We start from the raw sequence: 13,547 nt of genomic DNA on the forward strand, positions 1-13,547 counted from the left end.
AAAAAAAAAAAAAATAAAATCAGCTAAAATGTAACTATTTTCCCCTGCTCAAAGGACTGGAAATAAATCAAATTAATGTATTATATTAGAAATCTGTACATCTTCTGCAGAGAATTAACCACAAACCAATACCTGGTGATTTGTAGCCTATGGTAGTTTTCATAATTAAGGATTTTTTTAGGAAATAATGGTAGGTAAGACATCAGAACCACATGTGTTGGTTGCAAAGAACTGAGAAACCCATTCTAAATGTTCCTGTTTGCACAGCAGGCTTGGACCAGCTGACATCCAGGGGCCCCTTCCAACCCTACCATTCTGTAACTAGATGTTTTTCAACAAGAATGCTGGAGGGAATAAATCAGTTCTGGACTTAGTAAATTGCAAACATATAATAAACTCCCAGCAATATGCTGACTGCAGTGTTTTTGTTTACAGCCTTTGACACACGCAGTTATAGGCTGCTGTACTTTCCCCTATTAGACCTATTCCCCTGCTCAGAAACTGAGGGAATTACAGGAATACATAACAAACAACTAAGAAACATCAACCTGGCACTGGCTGAAGAGAAATGGGTGTTTCTTTCCGGAAGTTTGCTCTGGAGTAAACCACTGGAGAGCTGAAGACTTTGGAGAGCTTTCAAAGGAGATTTCAATAATTGCTTCTTGTCCCCTGTACAGTAAAGAACACTGTCAGTTTTGACATGACTTGCAATCGCTTCTGAAATTCCTCTACAAAGCTTTCAGGAAAACAGTCTGTCATACTGTCTCAGAAGCACTGAGAACAGTAAGAACAAACAACTTCCCTTTTTTAATTATGACAGTGAAAGTCATTTGTTTTATTTCAATTTTAACACCACACGATGCTTCCATTCTCCTTTTCTACAGTTCATGGAGAATGAAGGCGACTTCTTTTGACTCCTTAAACCAGCTAAGTTTGTAGTTTCCCCAAAACTATGTAAATATAAAAAACCTCAATGCAATAAGTAAACAAAAAAGCATAGAAGGCCTGTATAAGAACATACACACCATAATAATGAAGGATTTGAACATTCTTCAAATGCAACCCTTAAGAAGAAAATTGTTATAATCAGTAATTTCTGCACAGAGAAGTACTTGCATCTGTTACCTGAAAGTTACAGGCTATACAAACTGCTCCTGGGAATTAACAAACCAAACATATCTCAGCACAAAATCCAGGTAATCAGTGCTGTTGAACACCAGATAAACTGACCAGGTACACATATCTAATTTATAACTAACATTCCAAAGTACGTATCTGAGAGCAAAAGAAAAAGCAATCTGTACTATCATAAGGCACACATGCTCACTGAACAGTCAGCCTTTCAGTTGTAATTCTTCACCTTCCTATCATCGCTTTATTTTGATTTCCAAGGAAGACTATGTCTAACATGAGATTATAAATGCTTACAAGAAAGATTAGTCTCTATTTGTGACTTTATTGTTGCTACAGTGAAAAAAACCAGATCGAAGCCAAACAAAAGAAACAACTCTCTGTATCTCCACTGTCACCTATTTATTCAAGGACTTAATTCTTTCAGTTTGACATTCATTCACAAGCATTTCCCCAGAAGGGACAGATGCCTTACTACATTCCTTTTTCTTCCACAATCCTACAGATTAAAGATGAGTTCATAGAGACAGGAAGCATTTTGTTTCTTATTGTTTCGTATTCAATTTCCTGGACAATTTAATTCAAACGAAAGGACCTCTCCATAACTCACAGCTTTGGGCTCTAGCAGGTGAGATGGTACAGAGTATTAACAACACAGCAAACAGCCAAAAATGTATCAATTTGGCAATGGTTTTTTATTTCATGCTACTCAGAAGAAGTAGATTACAGTTACAAGCCCCTCTCTTCATTGTACTTGGGCTAGATAACACAATAAAGATTTTGATATTTGAGAACATGTTGGTATCTAATCCCAGGTGTAACCTGCAGTTTTTAGGCAATATGGGGTCAGTCTTTGCATAAAGGAAAGGAAAACAGTCTGTATTTCCGCAGGCTTCATCCTGCAGCAACTCATCCAGAGTGCAGACAGCTGAGCAAGGTGGACTCCTGCAGAGGAGAAGCATTAAAACACTCCACCATCCAGTCATTTGAAACCCTGGATGTTGGTACAGACTCCTGAACGTTTGCCTTTCTACTGAAGGCCAAATATGAAACTCACCTACGAGATCACACAGCAATGAAACTCACCACTTCGACACGTCCCTTTGCAAGCTTTACCCAAAGACTCCACAAGCAGAAAAGCAGCTTATGCAGCATGCTTTGGAAAGCATTTGAAAGAGCAGGCACAGGGCATACCTTCTCATCTCGAAGGGGAGCGTGATTTCCAGGGGGGTCCCCTTGAAGCTGTGCTTTTCCCCAAAAGCAAATTTTGCATCCTGTCCGTTTGCAGTCACTTTAAATATCTGGAGGTCTTTTGTATCCAAAACCTGGAAGGAACTGAGTAGCGTTAAGGACTGGCACGGCCTTCCTCGTACCTTTGTACCTTAAACACGAGTCTGCCTGAAGAGGGAAGCATTTACATTTCTCAGGCAGAAATAGGGAGGCAAAGCAAGCACGCTGAGCGCTGGGAACTGAAATCTGAGGACAGCAGTGCTGAGGTTAAAGGCTGGAAGGGGAGTCTGCAAGGAAACCAAGCATACAAATCCCAGGAGACCCAAACCTGGCTTTGTTTACCTTATATAAAGCTCACGAGGCTCGCACTTTTAATTGCATACTCTGCGAAAATAACTGGCAAAGGAAAGAGCCGTAAGCGCAGCGTTCTAATAGCTTATTCCCACTCCTTCGCCATTTTAAGGTGAAAACACCGCGTCCCCTCGGGGACGACACGAAGGGAAGAGCAGGCAGAGCGGCGAGGCGGCGGCCGGGGCTAAGAAACGGAAGAGCCGCGGCGCTCCGAGCTGACCCCGCACCCCCACGCTGGGCCCGCCCGCAGCGCGGCGGTGGTCGCTCCCTCTCGCCCGCCCGCCGTTACCAGGCAACGCAGCGCGTCCCGCTCGGCGCGCGCGGTGAAAGCCGCCGTGCCCCGCAGCGCGTGCGCGCCGAAGTCCACGCGGCAGCGCAGGTGGAGGTGGCGCGTGAGGCAGCAGGAGGGCGACGCGAAGGAACTCGGATCCGAAGCCGCCATCGCTCGCACGCGCTCTGCGCCCCGAGCGGCAGTCGCGGGCCATGCCGCCGTCACCGTCACCGCCCCGCCCACCGAGGGCAGGAGCAGGGCGGCGCGCGGGGCTCTGGGAAGCGTGGTTTTGCGGTCGGTTGGATTGGTCTTCGGCAGCGCGCTCGGAGAACTACAATTCCCATAGCGCATCGCGGGAAAAGGGGGAGAAGGCAAGGCGAGTGTGGAAACGTAACCGAACCAATGGAAGCAGAGCACAGCATACGGGGAAGGGATGTAGCGGTAGCTACGAGAATCGCTTCCGTACAGTTCCTCGTTAGTATAGTGGTAAGTATCCCCGCCTGTCACGCGGGAGACCGGGGTTCGATTCCCCGACGGGGAGGTACGTAATTTTTTTTCCCCTTCGATGTAAAAAGTAACTCTTTGTGAAATCAAGGCTGTGGCTGCTGAAGAAATAAAAGCCTCCTGGAACAGTACCCCAATTTTAGGAAACAGATATGTACAGAAGAAAATTATTCCAGTCTTCTTTGTCCACTTCTGTCAGGACTGGATGGACTGCCTGATTTGAGGTACAGCCTGCTCAGCTACTTATCTGAACTAGTGTGCGGGAGTGTACTTTTGTACTTAAACAGCTCAAACAGCTTTTGCAGGTGAAAGCCCTTCCCCTGAGAATGCATACAAATATTGAATCAGCGGTGTTATAGTTGTATGTAAATGACTAATTAATAGTAAAGAGGATGGACTTGAAAAATTACTAACTGTGCAAGTTTTGTGTACGGGTACAGCATAGATAGGCAGTGCTGTTTGGTGTGCTTGATTTGTGGGAAACCACCAAGCACCCAGGCTTGTGCAAACGTGAGATAAATAATCACATGCTCAGGAGAAGCACTGCTTATTAACCTATTGCACATGAACAGTGAGTCTGCTTTTTGGACATAAATGTGGTAAGACTGAAGATTAGTTCTGACACAAGGTTTGGCAATGCAAGGTGATTGCTCCTGGCAGGACATTGCAGAACCCACGGGTGTGAAATGCAGGCTGCAGAGCATAACCCCCAAACTGTGGTGCACAGCAAGGGGAAGGCCATGGGGCACCTGGAGCACCTCACAGCCTCAGCTAGGTGCAGCCTTGAGAGGACAGTGCAAGCAACATGCAATGAAGAGGCAAGCATCTTCTCCAAGCACACAGGAGCTTCGCACAAACCTGCTCTAGAGCATCCAAGTAGACCGACTGAGATCAGCCCAGCAGAAGAAGGGGATCTCAGCAGGCCTATTGCTTGCGTGTATTGCAGAAGGAACAAAAACTGATCTCTGTTTTGCAATGTCTAAATATTCTTCCATGCCCTCTTCCCTTTCTCAAAATCTGCACACATGCCATTGGAAGCTGAAAGAAAGTGCTTATCTGTTTATTTCAAAGCTGAGAATGGACCATAAAATAAGATCTAAGAAGCATTTAGTAGCTTATATATGTTGGCATCAAGTCAGGCAATTTCAGCTGTCATAAAGCGATAATGGATTAGAAGAGCAACTCCTTACAAACAGAAATATGCTGACAATGCTTTGCAGGCATAAAAAAATCTTGCAAGCACTTCCAGACCTGCTTAGTCAGGGTTCCTGTGTTCACATTATGCAGGGCACATGCAGAGCTACACAATAGACAAGCTGCTGTACAAGTGCAGCTTCTACAGTCCTAGAGAACCAGCCTCCTTGAAGCATGGGCAAAGGTAAAAGGAAGGGCGCCGTGAAGGATTTTACAAGGCTGGCTCATTTTCACCTTACCAAACATTCAGTGCACACTGCTGGCTCATGTCCAGCTTCTCATCCACCAGGACCCCCAAGTCCTTCTCCACAGGGCTGCTCTCAAGGAGATCTTCCCCCAGTAAGTAAAAAAAAACCTGGGATTGTCCAGACCCAAGTGCAGCACCCTGCACTTGGCCTTATTGAACCTCATTAGGTTTCCATGGGCCCATTTCTCCAGCCTGTCTAGGTCCCTCTGGATGGCTTCCCTTCCTTCTGATGTATCGACTGCATCGCTCAAGTTGGTGTCAACTGCAAACTCGCTGAGGGTGCACTCCATGCTATCGTCTGTGTCACTGATGAAGATGCTGAAGAGCACTGGTCCCAAGACTGCTCCCTGAGGGACACCGCTTGTGACTGGCCCCTGCCCTGGCACAGAACAACCCTTTGGCTGCGTCGAGCCAGCCAATTCCTAATCCATCGAACAGTCCATCCTTCAAATCCACACCTCTCCAATTTAGGAATGAGAAAACACGGGTTCATGAGAACTAGGGAGTTTTATGTTGTTGGTTTCTCCAAGGGACCTTTTAAACTTGAAAATGAGAGTAATACGTTCATGTTTTAAGCCAAGTTGAAAATAAGTTCTGGCAATTAATTGTTCTAAGAGACACATAAACATAATGAGCTGCCAAAAACATGCTAATTGCTTTGTCACTCAGAAAGAACCTAATCAATAAAGGGAGATCGGTTAAAGCAGAATAAAAAAATCATTGCTATAAATGCTCTGCAGGACTGACAGAAAGAACAGACCCAGGAAGACATGCACCACATTGGATGCCGTTGTACTGTGTTGTGTGGGTGTCAGTCAGGAAAGGTTTGTCTGTTGTTACCAAAACTTCCGAATTTTGCAATGGTCAGAGCTGTGGTTGTTCTGTATTTCTTCTTATGTGAGCATATTTAAAGCAAGAAACAAGTAACCCTGAAATAATAGCTTGCTGTTTTTGATAAAATTATTTGGCTTTTATTTCTTTTGATTCAAAAAATGGTTGATAATCACAAAGGCAGAAGGGATGACAAAAATGCCATGAAATGCAGGAGTTTTTTCTGTAGTGAATGCAGAACAACAGACATATTTGAAGGGCATTCCACCCTCTCCTAGTATCATAAGATGTGCATCAAAAGGGTTTATCTGAGGCTGTAAAATTCAGTATTTTCAAAGTCTAATGGGCTCTGCAGCCTCCTTGAGCACAAAGAGCCCTGTCTGCCCCCCACCAGCCCTATGATGGGGCTAGCCCTGGATCTGCTCCTGGGAAAACATCTGCATAAGGACAACAGCTGGTCTACGGGCACTGCCACCATCTCTGCTTGCCTCACATGGGACTGTGGGGCTGCACCCATTTGTCTCGCTCTAATTAAGATTAAGAAGCAACAGTTCAAATGTTGGTCCAACCAGTTTATTACAAATCTTAATCAGGGAGATGGGGAAGGAAAGGAGGGCGATGGAAAAAATAGGAAAGAAGCAAGAATTGCATAAAGTGGGGATAGTCACCACCAAGATCCAGCAGCAGTCCCATTGCATGCCATCCCAATGGTCTGAGGCAAAAGTGCAGGGGGAGAGCAGCAGCAGCATGACCAGCCTTGGGCAGCGAGCAAGTAGCAGGAAGAAGCCGCAGGGTGAGACCAGGAGAAAGCAGCAGGACTCAGGTAGCAGGCCCAGGAGAGTCCGTCAGCATGCAGGCATTCTGTAGTGAGAGACCTGATGGCAGACAGCTTTGTTCTGCTTCTTCAGCATGCAGGCATCATGTTGCGAAGAATCTGTTGTCAGAAACTTTTTGGGGAAGAGCAACAATAGCATGGCCAGCCCCAGGCGGGAAGATGGTGCAGCACAGAGCAATTCCAGCAGGGAGAGAGGCAGGTTGCAAGGCTTCCCATGTCAGAAAACCCCTTCTTCTTCATGAGGAATTTGTTGCCAGAAAACCTAATCTCATGGTTGTAGGTCCCCTTTTTATCCTTCTTCTTCTTCCAATGCGGCATTCCTGAGCACTGGGTAAGAGTAATGTGCAGTACCCCCTGAGAGGGCTATCTCCCTCAAGATAAGCCCGCACAGAAGACTGCTTCCCAGCCATTAATCTGCAGTTTATCTCTCTTTCGTTGCCCCTGGCCTTGTCCATCTGTGTCCCTCAGACAAAGGATTTTGCAACCCTTGCCCAGGACTTGTCTATCAGTGTTCTCCAGACACAGGATTTCTCAACCCTGGTTAAGGACTTTCTTGGACTCATTCATCTGTGTCCCCAGCAAGCTTCGAGGCACTGGCATAAAATAATAATCTCCACCATTGGAGACAGTGGCAGCAGGGCGTCCCCAGCCTCCAGGAGCAGCCATCTCCCCCAGAGCGTGATGTGGGGCCTGCAAGCACAACGTGCTGCTGAGGAGTGAATGATTGAACCCTTTCGTGTCTGTTTTCCAGGTCTGGATCTCCAGGTGGTGCATGTTGCTGCAGCCCTGTTCAGATCAGCACAGCAACACTAATGGAAGCCAGGTGCAGTGCTCCCATACCCACCAATCAAAAGCCACCCAGGCCAGCATCAGGCATTCAATCCCAACGCATACTGAAGTTTTATGACTCCTCCAGACTCCTTCAGACTAGCTTGGCCTCTTTCTATGTTAGCTTATAATATGGATAAATTAATTGTCTGCTGTTTCTCCATTAGCTCTTAACGTATTGAGTTATCACTATTCAAGCGTAATGATTTGCAGGGAACTTTATGCTTTTTCTACATGGATAATAATGGAGCCTGAGACAGGTGGGAAATATTTTAAACAACGTTTTATTAATAGTTTATCCTTTATTTATTTTTGAGCAGCTTCAGAAGGCCTAGAAGACCTATTTTACTTCTGCTGGATTATTTTTTTTTTCTGAGAAAGAGTGTTTCTCAGTCCTGTTGTCACCACAGGAGACTTCAAACATTTCATACAGCTGTATTTCCACATTTCAGATGGTCTGTTAAACATAATTTCCCTCATCCTTCCTTTCATACAGAAGGAATCTGTTTTGTAATTTTTTCACTTCCTACTTCTTATCTGATTGTTAAATACTTCTGCACAGTCTTTTAAAACCTTCCATGTTTCTAGACATGTGCACAGCTGACACCACCAGGATGAGGAGCTTGAGCTTTTGGATACTCTGCTTAAGGTATCATAGAGTGTCTCAGTTACTTCAGAACTTAAGCATCCAAAAATCATGATGCATATTTGAAGACATTAACCCAAATTTTGGTATATACTATGAAGTAACTAACATTAAAACTGTAATTTAGAGAGCTTTTATTTGCATTTCAATACACAATTCACTTTTACCTGCTCAAGGTGAGAAGTTTATTTTCCTCTCCAGAGGCTGTTATTTAGCTGTGTACAGTTTGACATCAGTGTGCCATTGTGCCGCTAACAGTTTCCAACAAAAATCCATGCAATGCAGTTATCTTTTCTTAATTTGAGCCTGCTCAGCATTTTGTTGTTTGCTTTTCAAACGTTTTCCTTGAAAAAGGTTTTGAAATCTCGTGGATGGCAACACTTCCTCTTTGTATCCATGTTATTCACACTTACCAATGGTGGTTACAGCAACCTTCTCCATCTGAGAATTGTAGTGCACACATAGCTTAAGTTAATGCACAGACAGATGGTAGGATGCAAAGAAATTGCCTGTGTTTTCTAGGTATCTACAGCTATTATTGGCTTCATAATCCTTCCATATTATTTCTTTTAAAGCATCTGCTTCTGAGTGTTTGGGCCCTTTCTGTGGTTTGAGATACCAAGGAAACAAACTCATGCTAAATCTTAAATATTGGAGAATCACCACTGAAACAAAAGGGATGGTACAGATATTTAACACAAAGCACGTTCGTGTTTTGCTTGAACAGAACCTGGATGCTATCCTCATGCAGAATAAACTCCATAAGCACAAAAGGGGCTTTTATTTCTGTTATTTAGCATCTGGAGGTTTCCAAGAGGTGGTTTCATGTCTGTTTTTATAGGATTCAGCTTTAAGTGACCTTTTCCCTGGCCATCAATACAAACTGACCTCTGGATAAACTCACGGTGTTGTTTTAGGGGTAAGAGCGATGTTTAATTGTGCCTGGATCTGATGCTGGCTCCCACCCACATGCACAGAAATACATCAATCTCCTCCTGCTTCCGTGTGAAGCAATGGCTTCAGTGTAACACGCAGTTACTAGGCCCTGGAGTTTATTGTCAGGCCAATAGTTTACAACTCTAGATTGCTAGGTTGGATTTGCTGCCCATCCTTTTTCTTTTTACCTGAATTTGCTTCTGTGAGCCTTTTTGATTCCTCTGTAAGATGCGCAATCCTTTTGCATGTAATTATCTAGATGTAATTATCCCTTACATCCAATTTCAGAGCAGAAATGCAAACCAGAGGGTGAACATAAACAGAAACTAAGTAATTGTGCAAGAAAATACCATATTACCCAAAGGCTTTGGCAAAAAACAGAAGTCTTTCCATCTCTTCCAGAGGTGCCTTTACTCAAAAGTAGAGCAGAGAAGAAATATTTACTAAATACCAAAAGCCACCATTAGGGTTTTGGAAGGAAAATGTAATCACGTACTTCCTCCTTCCTGGTCAGTGTGACAGTATCTCTCTGTACCTCATATATTTACAAGGTTGCAGAAGGCTAGCTTACTTCTTCTGCCTAGTTTACTGCATTCAGATTTTCTGCAGAATTCTCCTATTAACACAGCACCAAGTAGTGGAAATGTTTATAAACCATTTGATTTTATGCTTCTGTCCCCTCTTATGTGTAGACTTTGAGTGTGATCTGAAGACTTAGACGTTGCGTCAGAGCAATGTTTATATTACTATACTTGCTTACGTGGTGTAATGAGTTCCTCTGAATTTCAAAGACTTTCTGTATGGCACTGAAGAATTACACTTTTTTTTTTTTTTTTTAATCAGAATTTGTTCCTGTGACCCTTGTGTTAGGCTTTGCCTGGCAGCAACATTGGCTTCAATTTCTAGAGGCCAAGCTGTGAAAATTGAGTTATTTCCGTATTGGGTTATGTCTGTAGTTTCCACAGTAAACAGTGAAAGAGATTTCATTATGTGATACTTTGTTATAGAAGGGAAAAATAAAAAAGAGAGAGAAAAAGAAACTGAAGATTAGTCAAAAGAGACAAGGAGAAAGTCTTTCTTCACAATCACTGAATGGTGAGTTTTGCATTGCTTCTCTGTGAAGTACTTCAAAGATGTTTCTTCCTACAGCAATCACTTTATTCATACTTTGTTATTCTACGTATTTCTCAAACCCAGGTGTGCTTTTGCCTCTCCTTATTGAGGCTGTTGGTTAACGAGTCTCACAGTTCATTTACTTAGCCATGATGAAATGCTCTCCTCAATGCTCTTCATTAGGCATTTTTGCTATTCCTTCTCCTCTGACCTCTCAGCTTCATGGCAGGCACACCACCATAGCCTGCACAACATTCTTATCATAGACTCCATAAATAGATGTGCCAGCAAACTTCTCTCTTTGTCTGGAATGGGGATGCCCCAAACCTAAAAACAGCTGGAGGCAATGACCACAGACATGGTCACATAATTTCACAATGCCAGCAGCAACTTCCATGTTTTCCTCACAGTTGTTTTTTCATGGCAGAAGTGTTTCCTGTCTGTTCCCCAGCTTATTGCATAACATGCAGCATGATTAAGTCTGCTCTTCGTGTGGCAGTCTCTTCTCTAAAACCCCATGGAGCACATCATCCATCCAGCTTTCCATAGCTGTGGTGCCCCTAGCAGAAGTGTTGGCCCACCATTCATAACCTCAGCAAAGCAAGATTGGTCCACTAAGATACCTGTAGTACAGTAATAGCTCCAACCCTGTGAAGTAAGACTTCCTGGGGAAAGGCCATGAACCCAGAAGAAAGGGCTTCTTCAGAAGAAAGAGAATGTTTGTGCAGAGCTATTCGGGGCTATGAACTGCAGACTTTTCACCCTCTCCCTTTTGGCTTCCCTGCCAACATAGGTGGGACACGTCCCTCACTCAAGGGAAAACCTTGTGCTGCATCATTACTGCCTCAGGCTGGTTAAGTTCACATGGCTGAAGGCTGACAGATTATTTGCTGTCCTCAGCACATGACCAAAAGGAAGGTCTTTACTGATTTGTCTGGGACCATCTTTAGCAGAGAAAAAGGTTCAAGAAAACTCAAGAGATTAGAGCTGAAAATTTTGGCTGTACCAGAAAAGCATGGAATGGCAGGAAAGCCCTCAGGCATGTTAGGAAATACTGCTTGTAACTGGTGGAATTCCTGCCCTCACCAGGATGCTTGGGCAGGCACTGCATGGTTTGGACTGAAGAAAAAGGATAGATGGCTCCTTTTGGCAGAAGCTCCTGTCATTTGGCTCAGATGGCCTCGCTAAGGGGAAATAATAAATTTGAGAGGCCTCTTCAGAAGACATACTCAGATACATTTGTCTTGTATGTTCCTGACTTCTGCACGTCTCTGGCTGAAGTCCCAGGCAGCCCATCTGTGTGTCAGGATCTGGTTTCAGGCACACCAGAGTGGCCAAGGGGGCTGGTGTCCCTTCTGTACCTTTGAGGGGGCCAAGAGATCTGGGAAGTGTCAAGGCTAGCAGATAGATAGACTTTCCTGCACCCATACCTTCTGCAATCCAGGGGAGGAAACAGTCAGCACTGAAGGATTTTGGATGCGGTAAGAATGCAGCGTTCACCCCATCTCCTGAGCCCAGTACCTTTCCCCTTCCTGCTTCCATTAGCCAGCAAGCTAAGTTTTACACCAGCGTGTGGGTTGCCAGAGGGAGGCTAAACATCCACAAAATACACTCTAGAAATGGGCAAACAAGCGAGCACAGAGGTACTGAGTCGTCTCTATTTCCTCTGGGGCCCAAAACATGTGTCATCAAAAAAGAAATCCTGCAAATGTCCTTCACACTGCCTTGCTCTCAAAATTCAGCAGATACAGCAAGCATTCATTTCAGCTTGCCATTTAATATATAATTTTGCCCTGCACCTATTCCAAGGCAACAAATCTCAGAGCTGGCAATTCTCTGGCTCAAATCCCCGTCCACAGATACTCTGAGAACCTGAGAGAGGCTGGTGAGGGGAGTATTCATCCAGGTTTTCTTTTGAATAAATATTTCCTACTAAGCAGTAAAAAGGAGGGAGCAGTACTGAGAGACAAATACATAAGACAATGCACGAGGCTTGGCTGGACATATTTACTTTTGTTGCTAAAATATGAATCTGGAGAACAGCCATGGCAGGTTTCAACTTAAGTAATATGAAACAGGTTGTAGGTTTACATGAGGACATCGATAAAAGCTCAGGGAATGCATTTTTAAACATTTTTTAATATAGATGTCTATAAAGTCACAAGTGGTCTGGGAAGATGAACTGGGAATGGTTATTTATCACTCCTCATAAAATGAGAACGAGGAAGAACCCAATGAAATCTTTGGCAAGCAGGCAAGCAAAAAAAACCCCAACCAAACAAACAACAAAAAGCATTTTTTTTTCATGCAATTACATGTGTATGAATCAGATGCAGCCAAGAGGACTATGAAACTCATTGTCACAGGATGCTGTGGGCACTGGGAGTATAAACAGAGTATAAACAGACTCAAAAGAGTCTAAGACTGATCTAACAGCACTTTTAAAACGTTTGCAAGTGGATGCAACTACCAACTCCTGACATCTACAAACTTCAAATTTCTATAACCTGTGTCAATACACTAGGTGGAAAAATTGCCCCACACTTCATCTTTCTTGCCCTGTTCTCTTTAAACAGGGAATAGATGCTGAGGCCCTTGGCAAGGTTTGCTCCTGGTTGCCCTTAGTCAGCTATATCCCCAGAGCAGCCCCTGGCAGGCTGCAAACCCTGGAGGACTTGACAGGACTCATCGGTGGCTAGAAGAGACTGGTGGTGCTCAGAGCAAGGCTCATCTTAGTTCTGACTATACTGGAGAATGGTATTCACATCCATGCTCAGCCCCAGGCTCCCAGTGGGACTTGTCATTTGTGCCTCATTTCCAAATTTTCGCAAGGTGGCAGATTCTTTTCCCTTTGTCTTGGTGTGCCAATTTTGACTACAAAGCCTTTGTCATAGAATCTTAGAATCACCAAGGTTGGAAAAGACCTCCAAGATCATCCACTCCAACTGTCCACCTACCGCCAATATAATCTTGTTAAAACATATCCCTTTGTACTGTACCTACATATTTCTTGAACACCTCCAGGGACAGTGATTCAACCACCTCCCTGGGCAGCCCATTTCCCTGCCTGACTACTCAAGGGCGTACCAACTATACAAATTGTAGGGCCTCTGCAGCTTGTTTTGATACAATTCATTGAAGAAACAAGAAGATGCCAAGAGGACAGAGGTCACTTCAGCTTCCATCTGTGGTGGGAGGCAGGTGGTAGGCAGGATAAGACTGCTGCCATGGGGATCTCACACTTGGCCAGACCAGCACAGCACTCCTAGCACCAGGAAGAGGAAGCTGATGGCATGGCCTCAGGCCATCGTGGCCGCAGTTAGCGTGACAGAGGGTGCACCATCAGCAAAGAGGGTTAATATTTTTAACGCCACATTGTGACTCATGTTCTGTCTTCAGCTGCTTGTCTGTGTCCCAAAGCAAACACCAG

At 44.3% G+C, this 13,547-nt stretch overlaps 1 protein-coding gene and 1 non-coding gene across 2 annotated transcripts in view; one reads left to right on the top strand and one right to left on the bottom strand.

Annotated features, from left to right (window-relative positions):
- Window positions 1-13,547, bottom strand: part of LTA4H (leukotriene A4 hydrolase) — a 56,636-nt gene that overhangs the window by 10,605 nt on the left and 32,484 nt on the right. The window contains exons 3-5 of the mRNA XM_042815889.1: window positions 3,002-3,607; window positions 2,326-2,456; window positions 549-669 (exon numbers count right to left, since the gene is read on the bottom strand). Coding sequence (XP_042671823.1) covers window positions 549-669; window positions 2,326-2,456; window positions 3,002-3,607 — 858 coding nt within the window. The remainder of the gene's footprint in view (window positions 1-548; window positions 670-2,325; window positions 2,457-3,001; window positions 3,608-13,547) is intronic.
- Window positions 3,453-3,524, top strand: TRNAD-GUC. The gene has a single exon. It is a non-coding gene; the product is annotated as a tRNA-Asp (tRNA).

Source organism: Centrocercus urophasianus, unplaced genomic scaffold, assembly GCF_019232065.1.
Source record: "Centrocercus urophasianus isolate 14NV4802_14NV808 unplaced genomic scaffold, USGS_Curo_1.0 seq_15, whole genome shotgun sequence".
NCBI lineage: Eukaryota > Metazoa > Chordata > Aves > Galliformes > Phasianidae > Centrocercus > Centrocercus urophasianus.